The sequence below is a fragment of the Anguilla rostrata genome, chromosome 3, assembly GCF_018555375.3.
Source record: "Anguilla rostrata isolate EN2019 chromosome 3, ASM1855537v3, whole genome shotgun sequence".
Taxonomy (NCBI): domain Eukaryota; kingdom Metazoa; phylum Chordata; class Actinopteri; order Anguilliformes; family Anguillidae; genus Anguilla; species Anguilla rostrata.
The window spans coordinates 53415935-53429985 of record NC_057935.1 but is presented as its reverse complement, the minus strand read 5'-3'; the positions used below and the strand labels follow the sequence as shown (position 1 = coordinate 53429985).

General features: G+C 38.1%; 1 protein-coding gene across 3 annotated transcripts in view; it reads right to left on the bottom strand.

The window, feature by feature from the left end:
• Positions 1-14051, bottom strand: part of nlgn3a (neuroligin 3a) — a 206793-nt gene that overhangs the window by 46716 nt on the left and 146026 nt on the right. For all 3 annotated transcript variants that reach the window (XM_064328187.1, XM_064328188.1, XM_064328189.1), the window contains one exon: positions 5747-5932. In XM_064328187.1, the coding sequence (XP_064184257.1) occupies positions 5747-5932 (186 nt within the window). The remainder of the gene's footprint in view (positions 1-5746; positions 5933-14051) is intronic.

The following is a 14051-nucleotide window of genomic DNA, read 5'->3' as shown; positions in this document are numbered from 1 at the left end:
TTAGTAACACTTTGATGCAAATTGGAGGATGGGAACACACAAAATCCCTCGTAATAGGAATCAAAGTGGAACTGTTGAAATTACCTCGTTCTAGCTATGGAGACCTCTTAATGGAGAGTCAAGCCAAGCATCCCTCAATGTCCGACAGCTGAGCAGAAGAATCATCTACTTGCAATATATGCAGAGGCACTCAGCTCAGATTGTGCTTGTTTTGACAAAGATTTGCTACATCCTGTACCCTCCTTTTCACCCATGCGTATCCTTAACCCTCAGCGATGACGTACGTACGCAGGTCAGGAAGGTTAACATGTGCAAAATCACTGTTGCTGCCAGATTTTCAAATGTGAAATTACTTGATTAGAAGCAATATGTTGAAATTATATGATTTGCTGTCACGGCCAATGCAGAGCCACTCATCTGTCCTTCGAGTATTTTTTCACTTTTGAACAATCCCTGCAACTCTATTTAACTTTACTTTTTGACAATTAGCACATGCTTATCCAGAGCATCTCACAAAATTTTACATTTCCGTGAGAGTCTTTATAGAGAATTACTTTGTAGATACTGTATCTCACAGGACAGCAGACTCCCATGAACCCATACAAAATTAGAGAAATCAAAACTACTAGCATCTCAGACCAGGGGTCCCCCGTATACGTATGCTTGGTTAATGACTAATAATTTAATGAGTTATTATTCAAGCGGCAATCTTCAGTGAGGGCTAAATTATATAGACCTAATTGATAGACTGTTTAATTAATTGATTGACTGACAGGAAATATAACATTGCAGTCATGGTAAAGTACCTGGTTATCGAGGCCAAACATCTGTTTGTGGAAAATTAACGAGGTGTTGTGTGCGACTGTGCCAACATGTTAAACATTCCAGGCAATTGGCTTCTGAATATATGAAGATTTGACAAAACAAAGGCCTGAAGCTATCTATGGAGGCGCCTGCCTCCCAGCATGCTAGCTCCGCACTGCCTGCGCTCATGCAAGTGCTGACTGAGAACACAGAGGCTGCTCACATACAGGGGTGTTAGCTCCTACTTTTGTGTCTCAAGTAAATAAGGGAGCCATCTAGCTTGGTAGCATCATACTTTGCAGAGAACACACGTTTTATAAAGAACTTCCAATGTACTAATCCAGGATCGGTTTCCTGTAATATTGTACTTAATCAGCTTCTAATTGTTATATGAATGAGCACAGTTGTGCAATTGTGAAAAATTCACAACATGTTAATAAATGGTGTGATAAATGCGCGATGTTTCAGAGATGTTAGCTTTGAGAATTATTCGTTAATTTGGTGAAATCATTTTCAGATTACATCACCCTTCCCATTCCCAGCAATAAATAAATAAATATATATAGTATATGTATGTGTGTGTGCTTATATATATATATATATATATATATATATATATATATATATATATATATATATATAATGTATATATACCGTATACATGCACTATATACTCTATATACTGCTGATACAGTGAACAAACAGTGTTATAAATCCTTGAGTATGCTAAGCAAAAATATACCAATATCCCTTCAAATAAAAAAAATGGTTGAGGCCTAATATCACAAACAGCAAGCACAGAAACAAAGACTTTAAACCCACCTTTTAAATGGACCTGAGGGTGCTCATATTTTTACCCTTTAAATTCATGTCAAGTGAGTTGCAGCCCTAACTGACTGAATGACTGCGCTGAAGCCCCTGAGGGTATGGTTTTAACAATATGTCAATGATTTATTGCATTTGTCCCCAAAAAAAGAACAAATAAAATAAGACAATAAATGCTCGATGATGGGCATTACTCAAAAGTAACACTGCTGAGACCCACTCTGGAGGCAGACCTGCTGCCTCCTGGTTGTATGTTAATAGTCCTAATTCTCACTTTTGACTCTTGAGCCACAGATTTATATGTGCATAAAAGACACAACTGTCTTTACACTGGCAATCTGTATAGGTACATTAATGCATCCTAGCATTTTGACCAGAACCTAGCCATCATGTGTCATGGAATAAACAAGGAGCGCATGCAGGGACATGCAACTGGTTAGGCATCTGACAAGCATCACTAAAAACAAAGAAAGAAAAAGAAACATTATGCTATCTGAAATCCAAAACTTTATTTAAATAGTGCTTGTTTGGCACGATCTGGAACTCATCCATTGTGGTTTGCATTTATTTGTGGGACTAGGAGATCATTATCAGGTTCCGCTTGTGGGTTTTTGAATTCAAAACCTGCAGTGTCAACACCGAAAAAAATGTTATTTATTGGTCTTGTGATTACAGATATTTCTTGTAACACATTCAATCCACAATATTTCAATGATTTGTCTTTTTTAAGCATAGTGAGATAATGTTGTGGTTTGTACAGCCGGCCACACACAACCAAATGCTTTTCTTAGCAGTTGCACCTCTAGTCGCTGCATGTAGTACAAGGGATCTTGTACTACAATGATTATCTCACATTTACTATTGCATTCTTATCAAAGCACAAGAGCGGACAGCATAGGAGATATGGTGCATAATTCATTTTGTAAAGTGTTAAGTGAGCAAACGAGCGGAAAGGAAAATAAATCAAGCAGCAAAGAACACAACAAATCAAATTTGTAGCGCTTCTATTATGCAAATAACAGTTATTGAAATGCAGTGAAACAGGTGAACACAGGGAATGATAAGACAAGTTATGTTCATAAGATGGATGCAGCCTCGTAACCAACCCTCCAACATATCTGAATAGCAACATTCTCATGATAAAAAAGAATGTCAGGGGTTACTGTTCTCTGCTTACATTTTTTACAATGTAAGATAATTCACAAACTGTTGTACTTTAAGAAAAGGCTCATCAAGCCATCATCTTCAAGTCAGCATTAAGCTAATGTTACGCCTGCTGATAGATATGCCACAGAATTGCCTGTGGTACAATGTTGACTGAACCTCTCAAGAAGCTTATTCATAAAGGGTGACAACTCTATCTATATACAGTGGTACCTTGGGGCAACGGGTGGTCTATTGGCTGGAGAAATGCTCTCTTGAACTAAAGGTTGTAAGTATAGATTCTGGTGAAGTTTTTTCAGCCTTCAGTGGGTAACTGGTAATACCCAAAATAAGGGAAACACCAACCATAGTACCATTTAGACTGGTATTTGTAGTCAAATGATGAGCTGTTTGTCTGTTTTGCCAAGCATCTTAAACCAGTGCACAGGCATCATGGTCAAGGATTATGTGCTTTAAGCCGCAGTTACCCCTTGTTGATGTCTTTCCCTCAGACTTCCATATCAACATCACCTTTGCCACCGTTCCTAGTGAAACATCAGCAAGTTCAGCAGTATTGGTCACCAAAGTTCCTACCAATTAATCAATCAATCAATCAACCAAACTTTGTTTATATACAGTAGCACCTTTCATGCAAGTGAATGCAGTTCAAAGTGCTTTCCATGCAAATTAAAATGTGACAAGAAACAATGTAAAACAAGAACAAAGGTAAAACAATAAACCAATGGCGACAACTAAAAACCAAAATTTAAGATAATCATTTTAGATAAAAATGATAAAATAAATGAAAAATAAAATAAATGAATACAAGTTTCCTGATAAAAAAATAGAAAATCAGATAAAAGCCAAGCTTAAAAGGTAAGTTTTGAGCTTGCATTTAAAAATATCAATATTTGCAGCTGCCCTCAGATCTTCAGTGAGGCTATTCCAGTGACTAGGAGCATAAAAGCTGAATGCTGCCTCACCAAAGGTTTCGCTTTTTTGGGACCTTTAAAAGGTTGCTCCGAGAGGACTTGAGGGGCCTTCCTGGTTCATACATTACAAGCATTTGAGATATGTAGCCTGATGCAAAGCCATGCAGCGCTTTATAAACTAGTAAAAGAACTATAAAAAGAATATGAAAACTAACTGTTAACCATTGTATAGACTTTCAGATAGGTGTAATATGTGCTATCCTTTTGGTCCTTGTCAGAACTCTGGCAGCAGAGTTCTAAATTAATTGTAGTTGATTTATGGGTTTTTTGAGGAGACCAGATAGAAGAGCATTGCAATAGTCTAGCCTGCTAGGAATAAAAGCATTCACCAGTGTCTCTGTATTGCTCTGAGAGAGAAAAGACTGCACTCTAGTAATATTTTTCAGATGACAGAAGGCAGATGTGGTGATATTCCTGATATGAGAATCAAAGTTTAATTTGAATCAAGTTGTTAGCTTGTTGGTGGGGGGGTAAGTCCCAGTGAGTATAATTTTGCAGGCGGTTTGCGGTCTGTGTGCCTCTTAATTAAGGTTGTGCCATCCAGATATCTAAAATATTACATAAAACATCTAAAAGACATTGAAAAGGGGTGTCAATAGTCTTTGAGTCATCATGAGAGACAGCAACATAAAGCTGTGTATTATCAGCATAAGTGTGAAAGAAAATGGCATGTCTGCTGATGATTAAAATGTAGTGGCACTAAAATTGATCCTTGAGGAACACCACAGATTAACTCTGATTTTTTAGATGAATACTCATCTACTGCAACAAAGAAATCTCTACCAGAGAGGTAAACCATCTGAGGACAGGCCTACATATTTCCTCAGTCTGTCTCCAAGAATTTGTTGATCCACTGTATCGAATGTAGAACTGAGAAGTATAAGAACTGAGAGCCTTTTGGCATCTAGATTTAATCTGATATTGCATACCACTTTCACTAGTACTGTCTCTGTGCTGTGATGAGCCCGAAAGCTTCATTGAATCATTGCTAATATAGTATTTGACTTTTAAAAAATCATTTAATTCTTTAAAAACCAATTTAGATGACATTACATTAGATAGTGGTCTAAAATTGTTGGATGTTGAAGGGTCAAGACTGTTTTTCTTAAAAGGGGCCTATCCTTTGCGGTCTTAAGTGCACTAGGGAAAACACCCAGCTGTAGCGAATGATTCACGATGGTTAGCAGTTCCTCAGACACACAGTTAAAAATGGTTTCAAAGAAAGTGGTGGAAATGGGGTCAAGGGGGCAGGTTTAAGGCTTCAGTTTCTGTTACCACCGTCCGAAGCATCTCAGCATCAACCAGGGTAAAACATTGCAGTGTGACCTCACATGGTGTAATAGGTGTTCCTTGGAACTCAGGAGCCTTGTGTTGTTGGCAGATACCAGACTTGATGATAGTAATCGTGTCTCTAAAACAGTCTGCATATTCCTCAGATTTGGATTCAGACAACTGGGCGCTGGGGTTTACGAGAGGGCTTATTAAACAGTCAGTTGTGTTAAAGCATATTCCAGGATTGTTAATAGAAGTATTTATCAAATTGGAGAAGTATTCTTGTCCAGTTGTCTGAATAGCCTTTTTGTAAATTTATCTCAACAATCATTCCTCTTTCAAAGTCACTGAGATCTCTTCTTCTAGCCATGGTAGCCGAGTAATGGGAAAATGGGCATGCCCAGCATTTTGATACAGAACTGTTTGCATGCTGGGATGTTAATAGCATAATGAATCCAGGAACCACGCCTTTATGGAAGCATCTGCTTTCAGTATGCTTTGTATACATCAGTAAGTGTTTCTTTTATTTTGGCAGTTACCTGTATTTGCTTCTACATTCACCAACTCTGATTGTTGAGGGGTAATGAACTCTACAAGGTGTGAAACCATTACAAGTCATCTGAGATAATTATTGATCTAATGTGTACACACTAAAAAGGCAAATGTTCACTGCAGCAATGCATGTTACAGTCAGTCCAGCAAGCTCCTACCTTCAGAGTGATGGGATAGGGTAAGCAAACTGACGCAGGAGGCCCCGATTCCTGATCCGAAAACTGTGATGCGATTGGAATCTCCACCAAAGTATCCCACATTCTCGCTGATCCAACGCAGGGCCTGGATTTGGTCCAGGAGGCCGTAGTTTCCTTTAGCTGCCTGGTCACCTGTACTGAGGAATCCTGTAAAATATTATTGCAAGTGATCAGTCACAGGGGTGGGTTACCAGTTTAGCTCTGGGTTTTTAAATAAATGTCCCAACAAGTGTCCATTCTTGATTAAATGCGAAAGACAGATCTTTGCGTGTATTAGGGCTATGCCAGTAACAGAATACTTGATTAAACATGCATGAAGTAACCACAGTAAATGGTTAAAATGGGAGGCAGTTTCAGTTGATGCAGGGCTCATTTTCCTTTGACATTTCACTTGGTTCAATTTTTTATTCAAACACATTATTTAAAAAAAAATTTCACATAGATTACTTACCATTAAAATCTGTGTAAACAAACAATGTTTTGTGAACTTGTCATACAGGTTATTAATAACTATACCAAATAAAATTACAAAAGTAAACAGTCACAACAGCAGCTTCAAATAAATGACAAATAACAATCCAACATATTTAAACATTCTTGTGTGTCAAGTGGGAATAATAGCTCCATTAGTGTCTTGCTTTGGTATGTGAAAAATACAGTAAATACTGTAAATGAATGGCCTTTTAAACTGCATGTTAATAGATTTTTAGGTTCATAGGCATGTTACCTTGGTTACTTGGTTCACCAATTACTGGCACAGCCCTAGTGTGTACACTAATTTCTGAAACACACAGGCTTTTATAAAGCACAGCTACATGCAAAGATTATGTTATGTTTGTAGAGGATTAAATTTAAATCATCAAATCATTTTTGATTGATTATTTTTCAACAAACTCTATATCTCTACATCTATATACATTTTTAATGTATGTATTTCGTCATCTCCAATCCCACCTGAATTTGGAATGTCCAGTTCGTAAACTATGTACAAGTGTGCTCATATATGACCCCTGCTTGGGAGAGTGAAGACAGCTTGCAACTGTCCTCCGAAACACGCAGTGTCGGCCAGCTGCTTCTTTTCACACCACTGCCACAAGCCGTGCACACGGAAGGCGAGGAAACCCAATCGTACACGAGAGCAAACCAAGGGCACCTGGGCAGCCAACAAGGAGGCACCTGAGCAATGACTACTGCTGTCCCCACCAACTGAATCGCTCCGCCACATTCCTTGGGCGACGCAAAGCCAATTTTGTGCTGCCCCTGCAGGGTTTCCAGTCACAGTTGGCAGTGGCACGAAACGATTTGATCTGAGACTGCGGTGGCCGCTCATGTGCCGCGAGCAGAGTTTTTTTACAGAGTGAGCTACCCAGCAGCCCCGCTCTACATCCTATAAAACACTGATTTTGAGTACAATGATCCATAGCGTCCTTGGCACAGTTTAGGATATTCTGTGGTGACACTTTTTTGAGGTGTTTTTGAGAGATTCTCGCGGAAACCCAACACAGTCAGGTCTGATCAATGATGTTCACCTTGACGTTCCATCATGATCGGGAAGCAAGGCCCTTGTTAAGAGTACCAGCAACTTTTGTAAAATTGCGCAAGTAGTGTGAAACTGAATATTTTCAGAAATATATATTTTCAAAAGACAGTCTGGATACTATTTTATAACTGTATATATACATAATGTTGTCAGAGGCCTAATGTAACACTAGTCTATTACACCATTTATCTTCTCCCCTTTAACTTATTACAGTTTCTGACTAATTACATCATACTCATGACATGTGCAACCAAAGATGGTTCTGCACACTCTAACATGAGAGCTAATCAGATGAGAGATGTTCTCCAATTTAGGGTTGTTTTTCTGAGATGTCAACTTCTGAACGTCAACTTGTTCCACAATTGCACTGGAAAAGTCTATTTTTAAATTCCATTTTGATTACGCTCACTGTCGCTGTTCATTTCCTCTAATGCAATTTCCCACCCCCCAGTTGCAATAAATACATAAACGTCAATGGCAACATAGTTTTCCCCTCAATGTAACACTGCACTGATTTGGTACTGTGCCGTACTGTATGTGTTGAAAGTGTGTTAATTTCAACATTGTGACAAGTAAAGCAAGACTTATTTTACTGGAATTTTACCAAAAAGTTACATGAAGCTTATGTTTGTGTCATTACTGCTAATTATTCCTGTGGCTGTTAATGTTCCTGCAGTCAAGAGTAAAAAAGATGATGTGACAGGTGCAAAGGTACTTGCATTGTATCAATTACAGAAATAAAAAATATATTTTAATCACTGAGTCTTGGAAATTTCCACAGGGGAATGAAAGCCTTAAAATACCTCAAGGAAAAGAAAAGTTAAATATTATGCCCTGTGAATGCAAACCTCTAGCACTGATAACACTTTTACCACGCACACACTCAGACGATACATACCTAAGCTTAGCAGTGAATCATGTGAAATAATATATATGTAGATGTCACTCCACTTTAATGAGTATCACTGAATAAGACTAAGCTGCATAAGAATGGCTTTATGTGCAGCATTCCTCCATTGTTTAAAACCTTAAACCCTCGTCCTGCATATATTTTGTGACTTGCATTCCCTACAGATTTTGTTCACCATTTTTTTTTTGTATTGCGTTACTGAACTTTGAAGGATGCAAATCTATGCTCAAGCTGGCATAATTAATTAACTGTCTGTTAACACACCACACCCGTTTATATAATAATATGAATTGGACACAGCAAACGATACTAGTCCACGGTTTGCATTTGCTTTCTCTGGTGCACTGTTGCCTAGCAATGGGCAAGCGTGAAATGGAGAGAGGTCAGAGACAGCGATTTATGTTTCACAGAGATTGCTTCAAAATATTTGAACAACAAGAGATTTGATAAAGTGATAAACTAGGAAAATTGCTTCAAAGGAAAGGGTAGCCACAAAGAAATACCTAGATGTATTCTTTCTCCTTTTGTGTTTTTAATATAAAGCATGCCTTTTCATACAAAGATAAAGTAGTTTCTGGGAATATTGTGTGAATAGTTCCTATTTTCTTTTACATCTTTGTGCTCAGCCATCTTTTCAAGAAAGTCATGGTATTAGTTTTTATTTTGACAGAAAATCTGTAATCCAATCATGTTTTTGTTTCTGAATTTGGGCAAGTGACCTTTACAGTTAGGCAACTGATCAACTTACTGAAATGAGGAAGAATGTCACTCCCTGTGTTAATTAAAGGATTTGGAGAGATATTCGGTCAATGTGCTTATTTAAACTTTATTCCAGTTTTGTAAAAGGTTAAAATGACAAAGCCAACACACAAAAACAAAACTAACAAAAAAAAAAAAAAAATGTAGGAAGAAATTGGGAGCGTAGGAAAGATAATCTTAAATGGAATTACCGCCTATATTCTATTATTTTTCCATTATGACTCAAACCTAACATGCAACGCCCTGATGTGACGTGACAGCAGTGGGGTGGGAAGCTGACATGTACCTTGAGGCCATCTGAAGTCACACAGCTTGCTCAAGTCTCTCACAATGCAACCTTTTTTGAAAGCATGGGGTCTGTAAAGGATGAGCAACACAACATTGCTTAAAATGGGTCAGATTTATGCTGTCCACACTGCGTGCGCAACCTCAATCAAAAGCAAGAAGACGAATCAAGGAAATGACATCAATGGGATCTACACATGCAAGTGGTTTCTCTGTTTCACTCTCTAACATCGGAGGCATGTTTAAAATATGCTTGGATGCATTACTACTAAATAGGTACAGGATATCATCTGGTTTTGTGAGCTCAGATTCTCAGATCCTTAGCTGAGATTCTCAGCCCATTTATTACATCTGCAAGACTGAGCAATCTGTTACTGGGCACATGATTTTTTAATTATTGCCCATCTATTTATACCATACCATTTGTAAATATGTACCCTCTCTAGCACTGCAATGTCATGCATAGTTGGAAAGTTTTAAAGTGTTTTTGCCAATGCACAGCCACACTTTTATAGTCTAATCAGACTGTTCATCTCACTGTATTATACATTCTGAATATAAAATTCTGCGTATTTAAAGATCTGATAAAGACCTGGGAATAAAGAAGTTTAAACATTGGGGAAAAAAGAGAAAATTATTATTTTCTTAAAACTATTTTATTTTCTTGATACTTGTACATCAAATGTGAAAGCCAGAAAATTGCTGTTGCTTGCAATACTGTGAGTCCTACTTTAGCTGTCTATCAAAACGTCAGCAAATTATTCCTCTGGTATAATCCAAAGATGCATTTCAAAATACACATGGAAATATCTATACTTTTTTCTGTCCAGCAGTCTTTCCAAAATACAGTAATTGGTCAGTGAGTTTTGAGATATTGTAACATAATGCATAAGAGATATAGTGGAGACTCATGTAAGGTAATGTAAATCTTGCAATTAAATTAATAATATTCTCTGTTTTTGTACCCACATAAAATTCCAATGTTTTATTGCCTTTAATGAGTAAAAACAAATGCCTTGCTATGCTGCAAGGTCTTTAGTTTTCCTGGAGAAAATAAGGGAAATTGTAGGATTTCTTATGAGGATTAATTAATTCTTACTATTAAAACCCTAAGAGATTTATGTCCATTTGAAATACTTCAAGGCCTGCCAGTGAAATATATAGTGAGAAAATGGCAGCATGCATCTTAAGAATGGGCCATTGTACATTGATCCAATTCAAGTGATGTTTGCAGAATGGCAGAGGAAATGCATGCGCTTTGACTGGTGGTGAGAGAAATGGCAGTGAGGGTAAACGTGGTATAAGAAAACCATTCTTTATATTATATGCCTCATTTGGTATACAGTATAGGCAGGAGCAGATGGATATGCATTTCAGGTGATAAAAGAATTGATCTGTACGTGAAATTGATTTTAATGGGAATTCTTTTGAAATTTACTCGCGTGATGTGAAGTGGATTGAGAAGGATTTCAGGTTTTCACAAAAGAGACTGGAATTGCACCTGAGCAGCCGACACACGAGCTTCGTATGTTACATGTTGTTCTCAGTATCTGTTAACATCAGCACTGCGCTAAAATGGGACATCTATAGTTCTCTTCTCAGTGCTTACCTCCAATGAATATATGCACCATTTTATCCTCACAGACAGCCGAGAACTTCCCATTCTAGACTTAAGTCATTCATTCTGGGTTCAGTAACAGTATACTCATAAGGACATGAGGATGTTTAATGATGAGAGCATTCCTACCAGTCCATCTAGGCTTCTCATTTTGCCTACAAAGCATAAACCACGTAGAAATGTATACAGTGGTTCACAATACTGTAAATGAGAGCAACAAAACCTTGACAGTCTGCCAAAGCCAGCCTTGGAAGAAAATTTACTATGCCACAATAATGGAAGCTGCTACCAAGAAGCCCCACAAACAGTTCCCTGCACCCCCACCCCCAATCCCTGCCTTCCTCCACCACTGTTCTGCCAGTTCTGCCACTGTTCTGACAGTTCTGCCCTTGCATATCATCTAAATCACTGGTATTCACAAGCTTTTTAACTCAAACTGCTGGAAGAACCAGAAAAAAAGTGATTGTCCCTGCCTTAGCATCTTCACGACAGACAGCTTCAACACCTTAGATTAGGCGCATAATTCATGCTAACCTGCTCATGCCTGTGTGACTTTGTGCAAATTTGTCCAAAATTGATTTTGAGATGAGGTATCTAATCTGTTATACATGGGAACCCCTGACCCTTCCCCCCTCCCCTTTTTCATCTATTTCCCAAAACTCCCTCATCTATTTTTATTTCCACAAACTTCACACAGGTCTAAAATCCCTACCTTAAAAAGATAGTAAAATTGAAAATGATTCTTTGTCCAGTTATCACTCCGGCCCTTCCTTTTTGAAATAACTTTTTTTTCACCAAAAATATTGTCTGGACCCCAAATAGTTTGCACTCTCTCCTGGTCTCTCCACAAAGATCACAAATCTTCTGTTTTTTTTTTTCTTTTAAACTCAGGTACTTTGTTTATGGATCAGCGGGATGTTTTATTATATCCATTGCCCTGTTATCCCATAACAATGCAGCCAAGTCTTCAGTGATTTTAGTACATAGCTGTCTCTGCTCACCCCAATACCCAATACTTCACGTAATACATCTCCTGCTGCTGTATCACCAGTTCAAACATTCAAAAATCCTGTTACTCCCTGAAGGTACTGGTTCTCTCTCTCTCTCATGGGTGACACGATATGAATCTATGAATTACTATTTGGCCACTTCACAGAGGGATCTGTCACTTAGCTGGTGTCTTCACTAGCATCCCACAATAGTTCTCATCCACCATCACTGCCTACCACTGTCTAGGCACATTTCAAAACCAAGGTTCTGGCATAACATTGTTAAAACTACCTCTTCCGTGCACTTGCACTCTCTAATCTTTATTTGCAATAAGCTAGTCATCTTGGCCTCATCTCTACATTTAATAATAAATGCACAAATGATGTAATGCTCAAAAGAAAGTTCAACAGTGTGATGTGGTACACTATATGACCAAAAGTATAGTATACATATAGTATACATAAAACACCTCATGGTCTGGGGCTATTTTTTTTTTTTTGGCTAACCTCCTTTGTTCCAGTGAAGACAAATATTAATGCTACAGCATACAAGATCCCCAGCAGCTGAGATAAAGAGAATGACCAAATTCTAGACGATTCTGTGCTTCCCCAACAGTTTTGGGAAGGCCATTTCCTGTTTCAGCATGACAGTGCCCCTGGGCACACAGCCAGGTCCATATAGAAATGGTTTTGTCCAGAACGGTGTGGAAGAACTTGACTGGCCTGCACAGAGCCCTGACCTCAACCCCATCCAACACTTTTGCAATCAATTGGAAAGCCAACTGCAAGCCAGGCCTAATCACCCAATCAATGCCTGACCTCACTAATGCTCTTCTGGCTGAATGGAATCAAATGCAGCAATCTAGTATTAAGCCTTCCCAGAAGAGTGGAGGTTGTTATAGCAGCAAAGGGTGGACCAACTCCATATGCCCATAGTTTTGGATTAGATGTTGGATGTTCACACATCTGAGTATGTAGTGTACCTAGGAAACAACACTACATGTAACATTACAGAAAAAAAAAACAGATCCATTAAATCAGACATTTATAATGTAGGTACTGGAAAACTTGAAAATATATCTTATATTTTCTGCCAGACATAAATACATTTAGCATTATCACAAGAAGAGTACTGTCTATGCTATTTTATGAGTAATCAAAACATTGAAGCTACAGGCTACCTGTTGGATAGTGCTTTGAATTTAAATGTTTGAAAATGCTGTATTAAATAAATGAATGATTGATTGAATAAATAAATAAATAAATAAATAAGACCAGCATTATCATTGATTTGCGTATTTGTATGTTTGTTGTTATATTTATATTTTCAACCTGAAAATTGGTATAGTGTGTGTAATAAAAGTGTTCCATTACCAACATTGGCATGTAGTATTAATTTATAGGTACTTTCCACCCAGACTAAAATTATTTTCTTCACAAAACCCTTGTAAACTGATTTGTTCATTTTAAATTATGTCTCAACAGAACTTAATTTGAAACAGTGAAGTGGTTTCGAAGTCACATGAGAGGGTATTGGGTGAGCACAGAGACAGATTGAGTTAACTTTCATGTTTTTGCAGCAAAAGCAAATTTTGTATTTGTTGGCAATGCACAAATTCCCTTTGTACCCGGCAACGTGATATTGGTATTTATAGTGCTAAGCTGAACACTTCACAATGATTAATGTCAGTGGAACACACCTAAACCACTCCCCCCCACCCAACCCCTTCCTCCACAAAAATAAAAAAGCTTAATCACTGTGAGGCTAAAGGCTGCAGCTGTAGGCGATAAGCCACGCCTACCAAACGCTGACCTCCTCATGTCACACATACGCACTTCGGTAAGGCCGCGAAATAATAAAACATAAAAATGGTTATAGCGGATTATTGATGGAGGCGCCTTGCCGCTAAAGGAAGCAGAGCAGGAGACAAATGGATCAACAGATGCTCTCCTTCAGAAGCCCTCCGAGGATGACAGAGTGTTCGGGAGCGACAGATTCTTTTTTTCTTCTTTCCACGGGAATGGTGACTGTGAGCCATCTCGCTAGTGTGAAAATCTCCTCATCTTTTCTAGCCTTGCTCATTCCGGTCCTAGGGGAAAACCTGTGTTGCGCATATCAGAACACTGGAGATTACATCCACGATACTTGCTGAATGGAATTATTA